The sequence below is a fragment of the Podarcis erhardii genome (genome assembly GCF_964252035.2).
Source record: "Podarcis erhardii genome assembly, chromosome: 7".
NCBI classification, from domain to species: domain Eukaryota; kingdom Metazoa; phylum Chordata; class Lepidosauria; order Squamata; family Lacertidae; genus Podarcis; species Podarcis erhardii.
The window spans coordinates 56,895,187-56,904,657 of record NC_138511.1 but is presented as its reverse complement, the minus strand read 5'-3'; the positions used below and the strand labels follow the sequence as shown (position 1 = coordinate 56,904,657).

The 9,471-nt window shown below is 43.4% G+C and overlaps 1 protein-coding gene across 3 annotated transcripts in view; it reads left to right on the top strand.

Annotated features, from left to right (window-relative positions):
* Positions 1–726: 726 nt before the first annotated feature.
* Positions 727–9,471, top strand: part of WDR59 (WD repeat domain 59) — a 45,867-nt gene continuing 37,122 nt past the window's right edge. For 2 of the 3 annotated variants that reach the window (XM_081872247.1, XM_081872246.1), the window contains exons 1-2: positions 727–805; positions 8,499–8,548. In XM_081872247.1, coding sequence (XP_081728373.1) covers positions 752–805; positions 8,499–8,548 — 104 coding nt within the window. In that variant the 5' untranslated portion in view covers positions 727–751. Of the gene's footprint in view, positions 806–8,498; positions 8,549–9,471 lie in introns of those variants that run through there. The other variant, XM_081872248.1, reaches the window with a different exon arrangement.

Sequence of the window (9,471 nt, the reverse complement as noted above, 5' to 3'; positions counted from 1 at the left end):
GCAGAGCATAGCCATTGTGGCTTGTAGCCGTTGGTAGCCTTATCCCACATGAATTTGTTCAGTTCTCTTTTAAAGCCTTTCACTGTACCACATCCCCAGGTTCACGTAAGACCAAATATCTGAAACTGTATAAGGCAGCTTCCAACGAACCTGGGAAATAGTGTTGCGCTTCTCACCCCTCCCTCCCTCCCTCCCTCATGTGATATTGTTTTATTGCCTAGAAATCATGCTGTTTAATTGGCTTCTTTATTGGTTGTCCAGTTTATTGTTCAGCCATTGTGGGGTATTAAAATGTTGCAAACCGCTTTGGATGAGCTGGACCAGGAAAGCGGCTTTAAGAGACCAATTAACAAATTAATAAATATGAGGAAACGAGCTTCTGAGCATGCCGCAAGTACACCCCACTCCCAACCAACCCCAGCACATCTGGCTTCCACAAGATGTGACTTCCTTAGCCCTTGCAATTTAAGAAACTGAATATTGGCTCCACGTATTTTTAAACCCCACCCAGTCCCAAAACGAGAAGCGAGGGAAGGCTGTATTTTATTTTATTTTATTTTATTGGAGGAGACGGTGCAGGTGGGGTGGGTGGGGCGCCGGAGCGTATAAAACGCTACAGGCGAGCCACACGCTCTTCCTCAGGCCTCCTTAAGGCTGGACTACATTTCCCGGCAGGCCTCGAGCGCGACGCGCGTTGCGTCACTCCCGCCTGCGGCGTCCCTTGCTCCAGCTGCTTCCTGGGCAGTCCAAGATGGCGGCGCGCTGGAGTAGCGAGAATGTTGTGGTGGAGTTTCGGGACTCGCAGGTAACCGGGTCTCCTCGGCTTGCGCCGAAGCGGGATGGCTGGCGGGGCTTTTGTTTTGAGGTCTCTTCCTTCCCATACAAGTGTCTTCCCTGGGAGGGGAGGGCAGCAGCTGTCTCCCCCTCTGTTCCTTCCTACCTACCACCCATGGGTGGGGTGCACCCATGTCCCTTGACGCGTCACACGGGGTGGGGGGCGTCCTCTGGTGTAGTTGGGGCACCTCTCCTTCCTTCGTGGTTTGCTGAAGAGGGATGCTTCACCTTAACGGAAAACTTCCAAATCCAGTTTTGGGCAACACCTTTCTTTGTCAGGCCAACCAAAACGCTGCCAAAAAATCGAGTTTTGCAGAACTCTTCACCAGACTTGATGGCAAGCCCAAGTGTATGTGTGTGTGTAGGGAGTTTTTAAGAACATAATTTATTAAGTGTGGCTGTGTTCAAGGCTGTAGCCAGTGTGGTGTAGTGGTTAAGAGCAGTAGACTCGTAATCTGGGGAACCGGGTTTGCGTCTCCACTCCTCCACATGCAGCTGCTGGGTGACCTTGGGCCAGTCACACTTCCTTGAAGTCTCTCAGCCCCACTCACCTCACAGAGTGTTTGTTGTGGGGGAGGAAGGGAAAGGAGAATGTTAGCCGCTTTGAGACTCCTTAAAGGGAGTGAAAGGCGGGATATCAAATCCAAACTCCTGTGGTCACCTAAGAGGCCCATTTATTTATAGTAGTTATATACCACTTTTTAGGAAGACCTCACAAAGCTCTCAACGTAAGATTGTTACAGCAAGCATTTTTTGAAGGTACAATAGAATGGAAAGGGCAACTTGTTTAGAAAAAGAGCAATATGAGGGGTTTTCAAATAGCAGTGTGACCTTAGTTTGTATTTAGTGGTTTTTTATGCTGTATGTTGCTTTTAGATGCTTTTCTACAAGGTAATGAATAAGCTTAATAATAACCTTTTTTTCCTGATGATGGATACCAGGTCTACTAATTTTTCTGAAAGTATTTGCCAGCTTAAGGGGTGTTCAGGGCCCATGTTTTTCATAATATCAGGTCAAAGGCCAAACTAGTCCAGCATCTTGTTCTCCTAGTGGTCAATGTGATGCCTCAAAGGGAAGCCTGAAAGCAGGACCTGAGTGCAACAGCAACTCTTCTCACTTGGGATTCCCAGCAGCTGACATTGAACAGTGGAGGTAGAACAAGTGAAAGAACTAACTTCAGATACAGATAGGTAGCCGTGTTGGTCTGCCATAGTCAAAACAAAACAAATTCCTTCCAGTAGCACCTTAAAGACCAACTAAGTCAGTTCTTGGTATGAGCTTTCGTGTGCATGCACACTTCTTCAGATACACTGAAAGAGAAGTTTCCAGACCCTTCTATATAGTGAGAAGGTGGGGAGGGGTATTACTCAGAAGGGTGGTGGGAATGGGTGATTGGCAGATAGCTGTGATGAGCCTGTTGACGACTCTTAACTAACTTCAGAATTATGCAACAAATAAGGTGCTGTTTTTCATGATGGTGCTGGTATTGAAGAAAGTGTTTTTATTTTTCTTCACTCATCTCCCTAGAAAGGCTCAATTGTGGTTATTAAAACATTATATATTTCGATTTGTAGAACAGCAGCAAAAAATATTAAGCGCTCTGACCAAAAACCTCAGCAATTTTCAGGTAGTCCACCAAAAAATCATTGTATTGCAGCATAAGCTTTTATGGACTTAAGCCCACTTTTCAGGAAACTTACACCATAGTAAATAATTTTGTTAGTGTTACAGGACCCACCTGTCTCCTTCTCCCCACAAGAAACACCCTGGTGTATCATGCAAATGGTTCATCTAGGCAAGCATCCTTACAATAGCCAACCTGCAGTCTCTGGGATTAATTAGGCCTGGCCCAAATCTCAGGCTGGTCTGTGAAACCATTCCCTGCAAAGCATGCTGATCAGCATGTGCAGGCACTGGGGGAGATATTTCCTGCATTGTTACCAAATAAAGTTACTCAGGAAAGAGAAACAAGCCTCCCTCTCCCTGCCTCTGGAACAGTAGGTGCTTCCAGTGGTTCCGGCCATTGACAGCATGTGATTCTTGGCTCTGTGTTTCTTTGAAAAGTGGCGGGGGAAAGGACAGGTGTTTTTCAGAGTAGGGAGCATGTGGCTCTCTAGGTGTTGGACTTGGATTTCTACTGGTCCTAGCCAGCATGTCCTGTGGTCATGGATGATGATGTTAGCTCATAGAATCATAGAATTGTAAGGTTGGAAGGGACCCTGAGGATCGTTTAGTCCAACCTCTGTTATGCAGGAATCTCAGCTAAAGCATCCATGGCAGATGGCCATCCAACCTCTTCTTAAAAACCTCCAGTGAAGGAGAGTCCACCACTTTCCAAGCGAGACTGTTCCACCATCAAACAGCTCTTGCTGTCAGAGAGCTCTTCCTGATGCTTAGTCAGAATCTCCTTTCTTCTTGTTGGCATCTGTCTCAAGACAAGAGACAATGGAAGAGTGTGCCATTGGGGGTGAAGTCAAACTGTTGCATAGTTATTTCCTGTGGCTGTAGAGGCCAATACAGGAGATACATGCTTTATTGCAGCTGGGGCAGATGAAGGTATCCAGTTTCACTGTTACAAATGCACCATGGTGTTTCTTCTCTCTGCTCCTCCCAGTGGTCATTTCTCATCTGGTCACTGCTGTGGCTATGTGACCTGACTCCAGGCACTGTGGTGGTCTACAAGGAATTTCCACGTAGTGGGGTTAACGTTGTCTGCCTTCATGTAGTGTTGTTTCTTGTTGTAGTCCAGCAACATCTGGAGAGCCACAGGCTCCCCATCCTTGCTGTATGGAGTCTATCAGATGTTCCTGTGGTGCCACTCATGATGCTACTTCTTTGGGCAGATAGTATCACTTACTTCCAGCCCCGAGACCTCTTAAGCCAGGGACAGTAACTGTTGAAAGTTTATTAAGTGGTGAATAACGTGCCCTTGTCTACTCCTCTTACTGGTGTTGTTGCTAAGGGGGAATAGCTCCCCCATCTCCCAACAGGATACTGGGCTTCTGCTTATCAGCTGGATGGATGGGTGTCTATTTTGCGCGGAGGGTAAAGAAGCTTCCTTTTTCCAATAGTGGTAGTTTTTATTAATTCATTTCTGAAGCTGTTATTACAGAGCTGCAATAATAGCTTTGCAGCTAAAATGAGACCCTTTACCAGTGTGTTATCTCTGTACCACCTGAAAATTCCGTTTGCAATGTGCTCAACTTGTACAGCATCCTTGTACACAGTAAGTTGCCTTCGTTTCCATCTTGTAGATGGTGAACTGATTGTGGTCTGCTGTTCAGTTTCAAAAAATCAAAAGCTTGTCATGTGAGAACTGAATTTACACAAAGATACAGCGATCTGTCATACTGATTGGTTTAAAAATAGTGTTGAGGAAATTTAACATTTGTAGTTAAGGCTTCCTGAATATTGCATTGGGGTATGCCGTAGGCAGTTTCTATGAATATAGCTTGTTCCTGCTAATTTATTCTATACAGCTGTTGGGCAGTTCCACTTCTAAAGTAATGTAAAATAAGTGTACTTGTGTTTCTTATTGAAGGCATGCTGCACTTAACTAGTGCCTACTTTCAAAGCTTGGTGGAAACAGAATCTTCGTCGCCATCTAGCATGCAACCTTTTTGGCAGCTGTGTCATATCTCATGTTCCATTGTGACTGCTCTTGGAGTCATTTTATCTTTCTATACCATTTACTGGGACCCAAGTGGAAGCGGTGCTGTTGCTATTGGGTTTTGCTTATGGGCTTCCCATAGTCTATCTGATTGACCACTGTGAGAACAGGAAGCTAGACTAAATGGGCCTTTGGTCTGTTTCAACAGGGCCTTTTTTTACATACTTTAAAAGGTTACATTTAGTGTTGGAAGAAGCACAGACTAAACATGCCCTTTCATCATTTAGCACTTCAGCACTATTGTATCTGACTGCAGCAGACAGTACTTGACAGGAATTTTGGACAACTCTGTTTAACCTGTCCAGGCTTAGATGAGACCCTTGCAGGGATGTGTGCTCTTTGCAGAATGGTTCAGGGTAAGGGAACTTCTCCTGTTATCTTCTTCTACTTGAAATCAGGCTTAAGTGTGCAACTAGGAGCATGAGAAGAGGCAAGTATAAATAAATAAAAATAAAATATCTCTCCTCCACATCCTAGAAAACTCTTGAATGCGTGTGAATTCTCCCTGTGTGGAAGCCCCTCATTCCAGAATATTACTGTTGTGGGAACAAATTCATTACATAGAATAATGGATATATCTACTGAGGAGTATCTGTGCAGTATGTTATGGAATAAGACAGGCAAACTCACTTCCTGAAAGGCTTTTCAAGTGCAGCATCCCCAATACATAAGTCACAATACTTTTCTGCACATAAACTGGAGGGGGGATGGAAGTAGTTAAACTTCATGGAAATATGTGTGCAGGTGGTGTACTAATATATTTTTTTTACTAGGATTAGGATGGTGGTCAGTTGACTATTATTTGTCAATATTTGATTGCAGCAAAGTATGCAATGAAGCCTTTTTAATTGCATCATGATGACATCTGATAGTATAGACCAGCATGTGGGATCCTTGCTTGTTGAATCCTTTTTTTTTTAATAAATATTAAAGTTTTGAAATATGAATGCACAAATAATAAACAATCTTACTTCTATCACAAACGTAGTTTCATCACTTCTTTGGACTTCCTCGCATCTCCCGCTCCCATTTACATCGTTAAAAGATTTTTCCAAACAAATTATCAACTTGTTTACAATCTCATGTCCACTCCAAATATAATCTAGCAATTCTTCCAAAAAATTTTATATTTTCTTTAGTCCCACTTATCATCAAATTTAAATCTAATTTAGTGGTGGCCAATTTTTTATAATCTAGCATCCTTCTTAACATTCAACCAAATTACAATGTTTTTGTAGATACATCTTAAATTTCTTCCAGTCTTCCTCAATCTTCTCTTCTCCCAGGTCTCGGATTCTGCCAGTCATCTCGGCCAGTTGCATATAGTCCATCAGCTGCATCTGCCACTCTTCCAGTGTGGGTAGATCTTGAGTTTTCCAGTTTTTTGCGATGAGTATCCTTGCTGCCGTTGTTGCATACATAAAGAATGTTTGGTCCTTCTTTAGCACCTTCTGGCCGACAATACCCAGAAGGAAGGCCTCTGGTTTCTTAGTGAAGGTATACTTAAATACCTTTTTCAGCTCATTATATATCATTTCCCAGAAGGCCTTCACCTTAGGGCATGTCCACCAGAGGTGAAAGAATGTTCCTTCATTTTCTTTACATTTCCAACATTTATTATCAGACGAATGGTATATTTTGGCAAGTTTAACTGGGGTCATGTACCATCTATATATCATTTTCATTACATTTTCCTTCACAGCATTACATGCGGTGAAGTTCAGCCCAGTGGTCCACAACCTTTCCCAATCCTCAAACATAATGTTATGCCCAATGTCCTGCCTTGCTTGTTGAATCCTAGTCTTCCAAGACTCTAGGAGTAAATGCGTACACATTAATGCTATTGAGAAACAAATACCCTGAGGACCCTTCAATCAAAAGGTGGGGTACATAAACATTCAAAAGAGATAACAATCTCAATCAGGAAAGACCTTGCAGGAACCAGAGGGATAACAGCAATTGGATCTCTGCTTTCCAAAAACTTAGATCATGGAGCCTAGTTGGGCTCTAGGAACAGAGATATGTGAATCTTTTGAGTGGCATTTGCAGGAAACCTAAAAATTGTTACTGAGCTGCTGTAGTCCTGTAGTGGCTCCAGATTCCTTGCAAGCTTTGCAGCTGCTTCAGTGCAAGTCTGCTAGCAGGTATTTCTATAATGGGAGCAATTATGGATGCCCCAAGGACCCACTTGAAGGAGATTCTGCTGTTGTTTGGCTCTGGGCAGACTTTCAGAGGTCATGAAGAAATCTTTCCCAGAAGGCCAAGCCCTTTAGGCATTTTCTAATGCTGGAATTTCTCCTTCCAGAACTGAGCTCATCTTTCTCTCCATTCCTCCCAACAGCCGTTGTGTTCACCTACTGACCTAGTCTGTCACATTGACAGTGTAGAAGCACAGCAAAGAGAGGCTGGAAAGGCAAGCGTTTCATCTGCTTCTAATCACTTGCTGCCTTTCATGGTGTTTCTCTTTCATTTCAAGGTAGTCTGATTGCTATCGAGCAGTGCAATATGCTTGCAGATCAAGTGCTTTTAATAAAACAAGTTTACTGAGTTTGCATTGCAGGCTCATTCCATTTGTCTATGCCTTTCTGGGAAAAGTACTACCAAAACACTGTAGTAGCTGCTCTTTACCTGCCTTGATTCACTGCCAATTTGCAGCAAAGCAGTTGGGGTGCAGGATGTGATCCTTGTTAGGTAGATACCGAGTTATGCCACTGATGCATGTAGCTTAGTATTTTCTTCATTGACTGACAGTGGTTCTCCAATCTGAGATGGGTCTTTATGTAGCACTGCCTGGAGACGCCAGGGACTGAACCTGGGACCTACTGCATGCTTTACCACAGAGCTACTATCCTAGGTCTTACTGGCGGACTCAGAACTTGGACTCCAGTATTGATTTGCTTGTTGGGATTAAAAGCTTTATGCTAAATTTTACTACAGCACCCAAATAGAAGTCGAGTTACTGGTTTGAAGACAAGGTAGCACAGCAGAGCTCTAGCTTTAAGCTAAAGTGTTGACCAAATGAGTGACACCCCCCAACTCCCTTTTTGAAGAGCAGGGCAGGTATTTTGGATTAGCTTTAGTTGCTGAACAGTCTTCAAGGGGAGCACATTGCAGCAATCCTGCCTTGAATAACTGGATAACTGGCAAGGCTATCTCTTTCCTTGGGGAGGGGGTGGACATGGTGTATTATGCTCAGTTTTAGAAGGTCATTCCTGCCACTCAGGCTGTTTGAGTTTCAAGGGATAAAGGCAAATCAAATAGCATTCCCAGGCTGCATACCAAAGCCTTTAGCAATTTTAGGTTTTATGATATGTCTTGTCTACTTCAGGTTCTTATCACAGGCTTTTCCATTGTGCTTGTGTGTATTTTGGTTTGCAAATATGCTTGTTTTTTAGTGCTCCTGAAAAAGGTTGTTTTCAACCAAAATGTCATGATCCTTTTTAGTTTTTCATGATAACTACTTTTTAATAGTAACAACTAGTACTATTTTACTGCCCTTCCCTTTTCTTTGCTTCCATTACTTATGTGGAACTTGCAAAACGGGGACAAAAAAAACCCCTTGGCGTGAAGAGGGGCTGCAGCCCTTTAAATTGGGTATGCTTGGATTTAAGCATACTGAGTATATATATTTAAATCTCAGTATCTTTGGAGCAGGTGATTTGTGCATTTGCAGGCAAGAGCTCACTTGACTCCCCCTCTGCTCTAAATTGAATTCCTTTCCTAGGCTTAGAGTGCAACCCTACTCGTGCCCACATGAAGGTAAATCCTGTTGTTGTCAGTGGCACTTACTCTCTAGTAAGTGTGTGTAGCTCGCCTTCCTAATTGTGTGTTTAATCAGGTTTATTTCATCCCTATCAGGTTGACTCTAGTGGTCTCTTTTCCCCACCACCAAATTTTCCAACCTAACATTCTCTTCTTTTTCCTAAGCAATGAATGTATCGACAAGCTAAGCTAATGTGAGGGACCTTATTTCTCTCTCTCTCCTATTTTGCAGGCAACTGCAATGTCCGTGGACTGTCTTGGGCAGCATGCAGTGCTTTCTGGGTGAGTGCCAACACCTTTGGGATAGAATTGCAGTTAGCCCTGGCAGCTGCTTGAAGGTGGATGTGGAGGGAAGATGGACACATCTTCTCGGGTTGATGTTCTTCCTCTTCCTAGTGCTTCACATTCTCAGTGGGGCAGAAGAGAAGAGATTGATAGCATAAGTTCAAGCGCCAAAAGCATAAAAGACCCCTCCTGGATCTGACTCTAGGATCTGTTCAGTCTAATGCCCTGTTTTCATGACTGGCCATTCAAAAGCCTCTTCTGGGAAACAGAGCATGAAGGCAACCCCCACCCCACCCCACTGATTGCTGTCAGGATGTCCTGTTTAGAAGCACACTGTCTCTCAAGGTGGAAGCTCCATTTAGTTGTTGTGGGCTAATAGCCTTTGATAAGACCTAACCTCCTTGAATTTGTACATACCAGCCTTTCCCAGTCTAGCCCCTTCCAAAGGATTTGGGCTACAGTTCCCATCAGCCCCAGTATCAATACTCCCATGATAGCTTGGGACTATGGGAGCTGTACTCTGAAACTTCGAGGTGGGGGAGGCGGTTGTAAACTTTTAAAAAAGCTGTCTGTTACTAACGTTTTCTACACCTTGTAGCATTGAATTCCATATGTCAATTATATGTTGTATGAAGAAAGACTTTGTTCATGCTGAGTCTATGCCATATTTTCCCTCCCAGCAGATTTTTTTAATGAGATGCAATTTATTTTGGCAAAGTCTTAAAAAAAAATTGAGGCACAGGTCGCTGCTCAGATCCAAAATCATGAGGCCTTGACTTCGGAGTCTTACACTTTGCCTCTCCCCACACTGCTTCTTTTCCATGTTGCTGATGTTTGAAGCCTTGTTCAGTCTTATCCCTAATCCCATCTTGCATGTATTCAGCTCTGTTCAGTGACCTTCAACTTCTGCTGATTTGATT